We start from the raw sequence: 13235 nt of genomic DNA, 5'->3' as shown, positions 1-13235 counted from the left end.
TGGGTTGCCATTTTCTTCTCCAGGGGATGTATACTCAAAAAAATATATATCTAGAGGGAAAAACAAGAGTCTTTGAACTCATGTACTTCTGAATCTTGTTGACCACTTTCTTTTTTCTTTTTTAGTACATCTACTTTTGGAAGTGAACTTTTGGAGTTATTAATTAAACTTATCTTGTGTTTTTAATAAAATTTTTAAATATTTATGTCCCACATTTTTGGAAATAGCCCAAGATGAAACAAAGGAACTGGTCATTTGCACCAGCCATACATCTCCTGCTGAGATCACACACATAGATCCATGCCCTTCACCTTCTCTCTCTCTCTCTCTCTCTCTCTCACACACACACACACACACACACACACACATGACATTTATATAGAGAAAGAGAAATATAAAAGAAAGAATGGAAATGAGGGAGGACAAGTAAAGATGACACAAATCTCTGGGAAGGATGGCTAATATACAGGATGAGCTGATGAAGACTCAAGTTCTGAGTGGACTTTTAGAACAAATGTTTGGAAAGCATATTCATTTATTTAAAAAAAATCCTGGTATGATCTCAGACCTGTAGATGATATTTCATTGGACTAAGTTTGAAATTCTATACTTCTTTTCAAAAATCAGTTTTCCAAGTAAAAGATATAAGGGTTCTGCTTGACAGCAAGCCCTTGGGCACTGACTTTTAGTGCAATGTCAGCTGTACCAATAAAAGAAGAATGTTCTGAAGACACAGACATACCCTCCTGTGGTCATAATACAGCTGGGTACTGCTTTCAGCTCTGAGTAAAATATTTTTAGAGAGTTTCAGTGTGTCCCCCAAGGAGGGCACCCTGGGTGACATGGGTACATGACCTATGGTCTGTGAAGAACAGTTGCAGGAACTCAGGGTGTTTGACTTGGACAAGAGGATGCTCAGGAAGGGATGGAGGTGCATTCAAATATTTGCGGCATGTCTTGAAGAAGGAATGAGAAGGTTGATGCAGAGAACAAAACAGAGCCTCTGAACCCAAATTCCCAGAAGGGAGACTCGGCTTTAGAAATGAGTGAGAAGTATGTTTGAACAGACAGGGCTGATTCACAATGAAGTGTACATCTTTGTAAGTGGTGAGCTCCCTGTCACTGTAAGTACTCAGACAGAAAAGGGGACAAGTTTGATGAGATGAGCTTTCCCCAACCACCACCTTCTACGTTTCTGATTTTATGCTCCAGAGAGGGAAGGAGGACCAAATCTTTAAACTCTTTATTAAGTATTCGCTTGGGGGAAACCATGCATCAGGAGCAAGAAAGGCAAGAGAGAGCAGACTTTAATTAAAATTGCCAGGAGAACTGCAGTGCTGGTCTTTTTTTTCCCTCTTGAACCCACCTCAGCACAGCTGGCCTACAAGTGCTTAATATGTGTAGATCCTTCCACTCTGCATTTACCAAACTGCCTTCTTGCATAATTGCTCAGTCAGTGTTCCTGACTGACTAGCTGTGATTTGTGGCCACTCCAAGGGCTATTTGCACTGTTTCAGTCTGTGGCTGGTCTGAGCCAGGCTCCTCGTCTCGGCTCCTGGCTACACTGGACTTTCTGTTGTGCACAGGATGCCGCAATACAAGGTCATACTCAAGTGCATTGGGGGCCGCCTCTCACTAGCTACCTTACCTTGACCTTGGTCAGTACTACAAAGGGACAGTACCTCTGGCAAGAAGCCGTCAGAGGAAACACTAGGTTAGCAGATAAGATCCATCAAAACCTGGAGGATCCTGCTTCTTCCTGATGCTTCTTAGCAAGTTAATATCCTTCATTCAAACCATTATCACTTTTTTTCCCTCTGAATCCAGGAAGCAGCATTGCAAATACAGTGCCAGCTACTAAAATGATGAAATGCTGCCAACATGAAGTGATTTATTCAAGTCAGAGTAAAGAAGGGGGAGCTCATTCCAAGAAGAGTCCATTTGTATAAATGTCTTTACAAATGTCGACCAAATAGAAACCAAACTGCCATGGCAGTGATTCCCAAGAGAGGAACTGTAGGGGGTGAGGAGAGAGGAGAGTGCCTACTTTCTGCTTTATGTGTTTCTGTGTTATTCGAGGTTCTTTTTGTTTGTTTTGCAACGAACATGTCTATTACCATTTTGAAAACAAAAAGTATTTTCACCAAGAAAATGGCATTGAGTTTAAATTGTGATCCTTACAAGACTGTTATTCACTTCACCAGAGAGAGCTGGGGTTGTTTGTGAAAATGAACCTTTCAGATGCTGGCTATATTTTTAATTTGTGATTGCTATTTCTCTGGCTACTACTGGCATGTTTGAAAATACATATGTTTTTATATGTGTCCTAAGAAGCATCTATCCACAAATAGGATGGAAGCCACACAAAATGCATCTCTAACTAGTTTCTTTTGTCTCCCCCAGATCTCATTGGCCTGCCGTGGGTGTGCTTTATATATACAGTTATGAGTCTAGCATCCCTGGTTTTTGTTATTGTGTTTATACCTGAAACAAAGGGATGCTCTTTGGAACAAATATCAGTGGAGCTGGCAAAAGAGTGAGTATTGTGTGCGTTGCTCTCTGAACAGCACTCTTAGCTCAAAAATTCAGCTTTTATATACAATGAAATGATAATATCTGAAATTATTTTAGGATATATGCTTTGGTGGGGAACCATATCTCAAAAAATAATTCTAGTTTCTCTGCTATGTGTTTAATTTGCATAATTCACCTAAGAATTTAGAATAAGCATGGTTTTTTAGTCTTCCAAAGCTCTTTTCAGTAATGATTGAAGAACCTCTCCCGTCTCTGTGCCTCCCCCTCACAGGAGTGGTTTTTTTGTTTGGGGGTTTCAGATTGGTCCCAGAATGACATGCTCACCCTGTGCTAAAATAGTGGGCTTCAGCCTTCTGTATCACACTGGTAGGTTTCTTGAAGTTCTAAACACCCATTAAGGCTAAGATTACCAGGAAAACTCTTGGGCTTAAATGTCTAGAATTATTCCAAATATGGCACAAAGTATGTTATGCAAGATGAAGAGTTTCCTAATGAATAGGCAATTAGAACAAAGGTTAAATAAAACTCACATGGAGAGATTGCTTAAACAATTCAACACAGCAGTGGGCTGCAGAAAACCCCTGTTTTCTTTAGGAACAGAACTCACAACTCTGAGTGATGAAACTGGTCTGCGGGAGGAGGTGATCAGTGCACAGAGGTCAGGGATGAAAGGGAACTTGCTGCTCTTCCTAGCTTTTAATCATTCTACTTGAAATACAGGAATACTTGTGCTTAGGCTGTAACATGACAGGTGGAAAATATATATTTACAGTTTGATTTTCTTCTAAAAATACTTCCAGTACACTAGAGAGAACTGTTATGATGGCTAAAGAAATTTGTAAGCACAGTGATTCTTCAGCTTTTGTCTGAAGGAAGAATAAACCTGAGGGCTGAACTGACATCCACTGACAGGTACATGTGTGCAAATATATAGACCGAGTTTTTAATCCTGGTTTAAAAGTATTATATAATAATTATTTGTTATTATTATTATTAGGGTACAAAGGAAGTAGGAGTATGGACGATTTTTACTTTGTACTTTATATACTTTATTTATTTATTTTTTTGGCTTTTATTTTTGTTTTACAAGTAATTATCTGGTCCTTCAGTAATTAGGACTCGGTGCTCTCACTGCCAGGGCCTGGGCTCAATCCCTGATTGGAGAACTAAGATCTCATAAGCTGAGTGGGGCAGCCAAAAACAAACAAACATGAAAAGGCTTACATTTTAAAGACATTTCCTTTTAGTAAGCAGAAAAACTTTTCTCTTAATTCAGCATAAATATCAACTGTAAGGCTAATTTTTGATGCAGATAAGGCCTTATTTTATAAGTATTCAATGAAAATGAAAATTATTCACTTACAAAAAAAATATATATATATATAGTTGTCATGAAAGCCAGATATCCCCTTGGCCTGGTCAGAGCATTGTCTGGCTCTATACAAGTTAAAGTCAAACAATTGGATTTCTTGGTGAGCGCAGAATCTGAACAAGACAATTAATTACACATACATGATTTACATAAGGAATATCTTCAGACCTTAATAACGCATTCATCTGTAGACTGGAAACATGTCTGACAGAGGCAGGCCTTTTCCAGAACTGAGATGCCAGGACCCTGTTGACATACACCTCTGTTGGTCACCCTTTACTTCTCACTTTTCCTAAGAGCTTGTTTCACATCAGTGGTCTGTTTAGATATAAAACCTTCTCCCCAGATGTAGTGGCTTGAAATACACTAGTTGCTATTTCCCATGATTCTTTGGTTTGGCTGGGTGGGGCCCCTGCTCATTTCACCTGAGCTCAGTCATGTGACTCCAGCATCAGCAGGAAGGGCAGCTGGTGGAAGATGCTGACATAGAGGGGAGTTTCAGTTCTCTTCAGGTGGCCTCATCCTCCATGAGGCTAATGTGGCTTCCTCACCTGTCAGACTCTGGGCAGCATTCCCAGGTAGTGGAGGCAGAAGCTGCAAGGTTCCGTGAGGTTTCCATTCTGGAAGTCCCGCTACATCACTTTCATCAATTTCTATTGTCAGTACAAGTCCTAAGGCCAGCCCAGATTCACATAGAGAGTGACTTATGTCTTGATGAAATGAAGGGCAAAGGTCTTTTGTTTGTCACATTTAACCTATCACATCTATTCTTTTTTTTTTTAAGTCATTTATTTATTTGGCTGCACCAGGCCTTAATTGCAGCATGTGGGATCTAGTTCCCTGCTGCTGCTGCTGCTAAGTCATTTCTTGGTGAGGAGTAGTGTCCGACTCTGTGCGACCCCATAGACGGCAGCCTACCAGGCTCCCATGTCCCTGGGATTCTCCAGGCAAGAATACTGGAGGGGGTTGCCATTTCCTTCTCCAATGCATGAAAGTGAAAAGTTAAAGTGAAATCACTCAGTTGTGTCCAACTCTTAGCAACCCCATGGACTGCAGCCTACTAGGCTCCTCTGTCCATGGGATTTTCCAAGCAAGAGTACTGGAGTGGGGTGCCATTGCCTTCTCCACTAGTTCCCTGAGCAGGGAATGAACCCAGGCCTCCTGCATTGGGAGCTCAGAGTCTTTACTACTTTGGACTGTGATGGAAGTCCCACCCCTACTGTTTCTTGAAAGTCTTTTACCTCCTGCATGCATGCTAAGGCACTTCAGTCATGTCCAACACTTTGCAACACTATGGACTGTAGCCCGCCAGGCTCCTCTGTCCAAGGGATTCTCTAAGCAAGAATACTGGAGTGGGGTGCCATTTCAGTCTCCAAGGGATCTTCCCAACCCAGAGATCGAACCCGCATCTCTTACTTCTCCTGCATTGCAAATGGATTCTTTACCACTAATGCCACCTGGGAAACCCTTTTACCTCCTAAGAAACAATTTTTCCCCCTGGGGCTTCTTCTCCTACCTCATCAACTCTTAATTCCTTCTTTCTCCTTCTACTCCTACATGATAGTTATCTTTGATATCTTAGCCATACATCCTTTTGCCTTAAGGCCAAATCTTCATTTTCAAAGCCTTGAGTAACCCTATCCCTGGATAGTATTCCTTTCTCCTGGATCTTCAAGATTTTCTAGTCCTAGTTTCTTTTTATGTTGCCCTAGCTAAAATTCTTGTGGTTTCACTTCCTTAAGTACGTTATAAAATTTTGGTTTCCAGGGATGGTCTTGACCCATTATCTTTCTTATGTAACGTCTACAGTGCCTAGATTAAAACTGATTCCTAGTGGATGACTGAAAAACATCCACCATGTGGTCTGTCGATCCAATGCTGAATTCACTGTATGTGGGTATTAAATTGCAGGCAACAATACAAATCATAACAGGTTTTGATCTGTGGATCATAGGATGAGATTTAATCTATGACCTAACAGTCATAGAGGAGAAAGAGGTATGTGTTCAGAAAAGGGAGATGAATGGGCTTCACCATACTGCTCCCTTCCCACAACTGCAGAGATTACTCATTCAGCTCTTTGTTGATGATCTACTAGGGACTAGACACTGTATTAGGAAAGAACTGAAGGTATCCAGAGTTCATAACTTCCTTATTTGAAGAGGCAGACCAGAAAACAGACCATTGCAATACACTGTGTTGGCAAGTGCAAAGGAAGGTCACATGTATTGGGGAAGAGAATTCCTTTAAAGGTAAGGGTTCGTTACCATTCTGGTGAGCAGTATTAATTTAAAAAATTGAAGTAGGGAGAAAGCAGTAATGAATGAACTGAACAAGACTATGCATCACTCCTTATTGCACTGTCTTTTAAAAACTCTGAAAGCAGAATGTTCTCAATGAATTAAAGTTAAGAAACTTTTAGATCTTTCTTTTTCATATGGGACTGTCAGAATGTATCAAACTTCAAACCAAATGAAAATTTGAAGACAAAACTTAAGAAAAGCCAGTCTTTCTATCCAGTAGACCTTCAGAATAAGGCATTCGTAAGAACATAGTGATTTGGGTGGCTAAAATTCAACAAAACGTATGCATTAGAATTGAGGGTAGGGAAGAAATTCATCTAAATTAGCAAAACTCTGCATTATGAAATGTTTTTGAAAGAATCACATTTCTGTTCCTTTTGAGTCAAACAATTACTCAAACTTAAATCCATACCCTCTCCAAGAAAGTTTTACATCGCAAATTAGGAGAGATCCAAAAGCCAAAGGCAGACTCTTCTTGTGCCAGGAGGTTGATGTAGAACAGATATAGATAATGGCACAGGTGTGAATTATGAAAGATGAGTTGGCAAAACAGTTCTGCATTTTGAATTCATTTCTAGCAGCAGCAAGCAGCAGTATCTACCTGGGTTGCATTCTTGCAGAGAAGCCCAGCACCTGAGGGCAGAAAGGAAACAGTTGCTTTCAGAAATCTTGGTTAACTGATTTCTACAACACCAAAGAACCTGGGACAAGTCTTAGCTTGAAGCAGCAGATTGGCCAATGCTTTAAAAATTAAGAAGTAAGCAGCCTGAATGGTGTAAATTGACCAAAGTTATGTATGAAGTATGGGTGTTAAACAAGGTTCCCTGGAGGGAAATGGTGGAGACAAAACTAGAAGTAAAATACATAATTTTATTGAAAATGTATTGAACTAGCTAAGTGAATATGGGGTGGCAGAAAGCCCCAGGGAACTTGAGAGGACATGAAAGTTGAAGAAAACTTGAAGATGGAGGAAGGCCACAGCTGAGCTAAGAAAGTCTTTCTGAACTTAGAAGTTGGTGAAACAAAGAATCAACTTTTGTTACCAGGGAAACACAGAGTTCAGATGTTATGTCCTGTGATTTTCTAAGCAAGAAAGGAAACTACTTATAACATCGAATTAACTTCAAATTTATACTCCATTCCACTTAATATTTTCGTTTCTCATATTTAGAGCTGGCTTCTTTTCCTTCTGTTTCTACAAGACTGAGAAAACACATCTTCTTCCAAAGTTGTTAAATTTTTTGTAAGATAAACAATGACTCAGCGGAGAGGTCAGAAAAGATCTCACTAATAATGTAATTTGAAAGGATTTTATTTTGAACTCGTGCCCTGCCAGCTACAAACACAAAATGGGACACTTGCCATGTGTGCTATTTCAGCTGTGACTTTCATTCTTTTCCTCGATTTAAGTGGAAGCAATTAGAGAAACACAAGTTAATGTTTTGTAAATATTTTAGCTCTGAGGCTTAGATTATTTTTCACTTTTAGCAGCTAATTTTATGTGGCCATTCCTTCATTCATTCACACAAATTCATTTATTCTCTGAATATTTACCGAGCATCTGTTCCATGCCACACACTGCTCTAAGTGCTATAACATTCATCAGTGAGCAAAGTGCCGTAAGAATTAAGATAGTAAATGTGTGTGTGTGTGTGTTGGGTGGGTACTTTGAATTGGTGATCTGAGAAGATATCCTGAAAGATAACATTTCAGATAAAAACTGAGTGCTTATAGTCAGTCCTGCAAAGAGAGAGGGAAAGAAAATTCATGCAGGAGAATACTAGTGCAAAGGCTACAGTAACATACTTGACCTGTTCTAAGAACTGAAAGATGCCCAGGAGGAGGCTGCAATCTTTGAGATTCAGTGAGAAAGTCAGTGGAAATGGATGTGACTGAGTGTGGATTTCATTCTAAGTGCAATGGGAAGCTACAAAAGTACTTTAAGCAGGGAAGTGACGTGACCTGATTTACTTTAAGGTGTGCCAAGCTAGTGTCTGCAGGCACACAGCTGCACAGGGCAGAGAAAGCACACGAGAACAGGGCTGGGCCCCAGGTTCAATCCCCCTCATACCTCCAGGGCCCCTCCCATGCTGCCCGGCCATTGCCCACGTCCATTGTCTATGAACTGCCTCTCCTGGACAACTGCTCAACACCAACTCCTCTCTCTGGGAACTTCCCACCTCCTTGGTGGTGGTGGTTTAGTCCCTAAGTCATGTCCAACTCTTGTGACCCCATGGACTGTAGCCTGTCAGGCTCCTCTATCCATGGGATTCTGGACAAAAATCCTGGAATGGGTTGCCATTTCCTTCTCCAGGGGATATTCCTGACCCAGGAATTGAACCTGGGTCTCTTGCATTGCAGGAAGATTCTTTACCGACTGAGCTATGAGGAAAGCCCACCTCCTTAGCCCTCCTCATTCCTGCTGACAGCCTTGCTTCTGACTCCATGGAGGCATGCGTGCCCATTCACTCAGTTGTGTATGACTGTTTTGTGACCCCACAGGCTGTAGTCCACAAGGCTCCTCTCTCCATGGAGTTCTCCAGGCAAGAAAACTAGAGTGGGTTGCCGTTTCCTCCTCCAGGGGATCTTCCTGACCCAGGGATTGAACCCAAGTCTCTTGTGTCTCCTGCATTGGCAGGCGGATTCTCTACCACTGAGCCACCTGGGAAGCCTCTACTTCTGACTTCACGGAAGAAATGAACACAATCAGAAAGGAAACTTCCCTAACCTTCCACCTCACCCTCATCTCAGTGTCTGTATTGAAATATAGTACCGTCCCTCTAGGTTCTACCTTTAACTTATTGCTACATGAAGGTGACCACTTCACACCCTCTTCCCTTCCCTTTTCCAGAACATTCCCCAGCAGTACTCCTGGTCCACCCCATCCATAGCTTCCTTCTCTCCTGGATCTTTCCTTCTCATCAGCAGAAAGATCTTATGTGATTTTTTCCCCTATCTTAAACAAAAAAGTCTTTTGGTCCCATTTTCCTCTCTAGGTTTTGCTCTGCTGTCATTTATTTTCATGTTTTCTTTGCCATTATTTGTAGCAAAGTTCTTCCAGAGTTGTCTCTATTCCCTGTCAGCAATTCCTCTCTTCCTATTCTCTCATGAACCTGCTCCAGTGAGCAGACTTTTGTGGCCACTACTCCACTGACATTGTTCCTTTTAACATCCAGGTTACTCCGCATTGCTAAACCCAGCAGTCAGTTCTCAGTCAGCATCTTAATGGCTGGGATAGTGACTATTGTCAGCATGGACTGGGGTGAGCGTGTCCTTCTTTCCAAGACCCTTGCTTCACTGCCTTCAGGGACCAACCTCCTGATTGTCTTCTGCCACTCGCTCCTTCTCAGCATCCTCTGCTGGATCCATCTCCTGTTTCACTGTCTTAAAGTTGGCGTGCCCTGGGGCTTCATCCTCTGATCACCTCTCTCCCTCACTGGCTCATTGATCTTGAAGCCATGGTGCTTATACTATCCATATGCCACTGATTTCAACATTTATACCTCTAGCTTCAATATCTTTCCTGAATTCAAGTCTTGTTTATTCAACTCTTTGCTCTACACCTTTTTTCAAATGTCTAACAAATCTTTCAAACTGAGCATGATCTAAATTCAACCCCAATGCCCCCCAAACCTACTCCACTCACAGACATCCACCTCACTTGAGGTCAACCTTATCCTTCTACTTGCTCTAGTCACAGACCTTCGAGTCTTCCCTCTCCTTCCCTCCCACTCCATGTTCAATCTTTCAGAATATAGTGTTGGTTCTTATTTCAAAATACATCTAGAACCTGGCCATCTTCACTGTTCTTTCTTTGATCTGAGTCACTATGCTCTCTCCTGTATTACTGTAGTAACCATCTGTGCATGCTCATTCTCTTCAGTCATGTCCAACTCTCTGAAACCCTATGGACTATAGCCCACCAGGCTCCTCTGTCCATTGGGATTCTCCAGGCAAGAATACTGGAGTGGATTGCCATGCCCTCCTCCAGGGGATCTTCCCAACCTGGGGATTGAACCCACATCTGCCTTCATCTCCTGCATTGCAGGTGTATTCCACTGAGCCACCTGAGACCCACCTAACTGGTCCTGTTTTCAGACTCCATCCCCTCCAGTGTTTTCAGCATAGCAACCAGTGACCCCTTTAAATGTGATCAAGCCATTGCTTTGCTCAACTCTTCCAGCAGCTTTGATGGCCCATGTTCTTCAGTTGCCAAGTCACATCTGACTCTGCAACCCCACGAGCTGCAGCACACCCAGCCTCCCTGTGCCTTACCATCTCCCGGAGTTTGCTCAAATTCACGTCCATTGAATTGGTGATGCCATCCAACCATCTCGTTCTCTATCATCCCCTTCTCCTCCTGCCTTCAATCTTTCCCAGCCTCAGGGTCTTTTCCGACGAGTCAGCTCTTCGCATCAGGTAGCCAAAGTATTGGAGCTTCAGCTTCAACTTCAGTCCTTCCAATGTGTATTCAGGCCCATGCAGGTCTACATATCCTACCACTCTTCCCCACTCTCACTCTTACCAGCTGTATAGGTCATTCTGCTGTATTCCAAACACACCAGGAAATGGTGAAGACTCAGGGTCTCTGCCCTAGTTTTTGTATACTTAGTTCACTGTAGTTTCCCAGCACCTGGAATAATTTCTTTGCATATAATTGAAGCACATTATTGAAAATGAATGGATGAATGAATGAATTCAATATAGGAGTAAGGTAATGGAGTAGTGGGGCTTCTCCAGTGGCTGGGCAGTAAAAGAATCCGCCTGCAATGCAGGAGATGTGGGTTCAATCCCTGGGCTGGCCAGATCCCCTGGAGAAGGAAATGGCAACCCACTCGACTATTCTTACCTGGGAAATCCCACGGATGGAGGACCCTGGCAGCTACAGTCCATGAAGTTGCAAAAGAGTTGGACATGACTGAGCAACTAAACCACAGCAATGAAATAGTCAGGATAATAACTAAATTTTTAGCTTGAGAAGCTGCATGGATGGTAAAATTGGGGAGCCTGAAAGAGAACTTGGTTTCAGAGCTGGAAAGATTTCAGAGATGTCCATTTGACATCAGATGGATGTGTATTCATTGGCAGCTGGATACATGAGATTCTGGAGACATTCAGAGTCTGGGTCAGATTTGGGAGTAAATGGTATGTAGGTTATGGAACCAGATGAGATCATCTAGTCAGAGAGCAGAGCAAAGAGAATGAGATCCAGGACCAAGCCCTAGTTTATGCCAACATTCAGAGAACAAGCAGGGGAGAGTGAGCATGGAAAGCACTGAAAAGGAGCCAACAGTAGGGTTGGAGAGGAGCCCGGAAAATATGGAATCACTGAAGCCAGAAGGAGTGTTGTGGGAAGGTGGCACCAAATGATGTTAAATGCTGCAGAGTGGCCAAGTACAAAGGTGGGTGGTGACTACGGGTTGTTGGGTACAGTCTCAGTGGGGTTGGGAGGACAGAAGGGACCGAGGAGGCTTGAGAGTGGAAGTTTGTGAAGACATCAGCTACAGTCCAGTTTTGCTGGGAATGGGAACAAACAAGATGATCACGGTCTTGACTGTCTTAACCCATCACCACTCCTTTCATAAGCCTCCCACGCACCCTCGGACCACTCTGCATTTCAGCTCACTCTCTCAAACACCTGCCAGGACTGGGAATCCACTGAAGAGTCATCGTCCACTTCCTTTCTTACGTTAGATTCCATGCACCACCCCTCCCTTTACCTTGTCCCCTCTCCCTTCATTGTTCAGGCAAATCTTAGTTTATTCTTAATCAGGCAAATGTGATTAAGTCTGTTCTTAGCCTGTTTTTTCCCTGCATCCGAGGAACTACACATGGCTGGAGAAAAATAGCCAACTGTGCTAGGTAAGTTCAGTTTTGAATTGCTGAACGTAAATCTCAAGTAGGTTTCCAGGAATGTCCTTCCGCAGTTGGTCTTCCTACTGTCCTAGATGGCGACCTCACACTCTGTCACCTCTCAAACCTCCAGCATTCCGTCCCACTTCCTCACCCCCTGATGATGGTCTTGGCTTTTTAGTTCACACACACGCAAAAAAGAGAGAGAGAGAAATAAAGAGCCCACCTCCTGTTCTATGCCATCTACTAAACTACCTACATCTATGCCCGTTTTCTGCGTCTTGGTATAAAGGCCAATTCTTCCATTTGTCCTGAGTATGTCATCAATTTCTCCTTTCTATGGGATTATCTGGAGAAGGCGATGGCACCCCACTCCAGCACTCTTGCCTGGAAAATCTCATGGACGGAGGAGCCTGGTAGGCTGCAGTCCATGGGGTCGCTAGGAGTCGGACATGACTGAGCGACTTCACTTTCACTTTCATGCACTGGAGAAGGAAATGGCAACCCACTCCAGTGTTCTCACCTGGAGAATCCCAGGGACGGGGGAGCCTGGTGGGCTGCCGTCTATGGGGTCGCAGAGAGTCAGACACGACTGAAGGGACTTAGCAGCATGGGATTATCACTACATACACACACACAGCTACAGTACTTCCCATCCTAAACAAAATACCTCCCTAGACCTCAAGTCTCAAATTCCCCTCAGGTACCACCCACTCCTTGCTCTCACTATTCAGTTACAGAGTATTTTGTTTGTTGTCTCCACACCATCACCTCTCATTCAGTATTGAACTCACCCCACTCAGGTTTTCTTTCCTGCTTTCTTACTCCCCATGGCTTCTGCTGTTACCAAACCTGTTACGTTCCCGTTATGTGACTCTAGCAGTATGTGCCCAGTTCTCCATGCTCCCATCTTTAAACTTTTTCTTCTACTTATCTTCTAGAATATTGTACTTTCTTGGTTTTCCTCCCTCATCAGTGACTCCCTGGTCTCCTTTGTTTCCCTTTCCGTCCTTCCTTCCTCCCTCCCTCCAAATACCATAATGCCCAGAGCTCCATCCTTGATGTCCATCTACACTCACTTCTTGGGTGTATTTCCCTGGCTTTATAAGCCATCCATAAATTGATGATACCCAAGTAATTTTCTCTGGTCTCTGACCTTTTACCTGATTTTC

The 13235-nt window shown here is 42.9% G+C and overlaps 1 protein-coding gene across 3 annotated transcripts in view; it reads left to right on the top strand.

Annotated features, from left to right (window-relative positions):
* The window catches only part of SLC2A12 (solute carrier family 2 member 12), an 83405-nt gene that overhangs the window by 53899 nt on the left and 16271 nt on the right, over nucleotides 1–13235 (top strand). For all 3 annotated transcript variants that reach the window (XM_070376711.1, XM_070376712.1, XM_005887744.2), the window contains exon 4: nucleotides 2404–2536. In XM_070376711.1, the coding sequence (XP_070232812.1) occupies nucleotides 2404–2536 (133 nt within the window). The remainder of the gene's footprint in view (nucleotides 1–2403; nucleotides 2537–13235) is intronic.

This window comes from Bos mutus, chromosome 9 (assembly GCF_027580195.1).
Source record: "Bos mutus isolate GX-2022 chromosome 9, NWIPB_WYAK_1.1, whole genome shotgun sequence".
In the NCBI taxonomy this organism is placed as follows: domain Eukaryota; kingdom Metazoa; phylum Chordata; class Mammalia; order Artiodactyla; family Bovidae; genus Bos; species Bos mutus.
The sequence above is the reverse complement of the archived record's forward strand: the minus strand, read 5'-3'. Positions and strand labels throughout refer to the sequence as shown.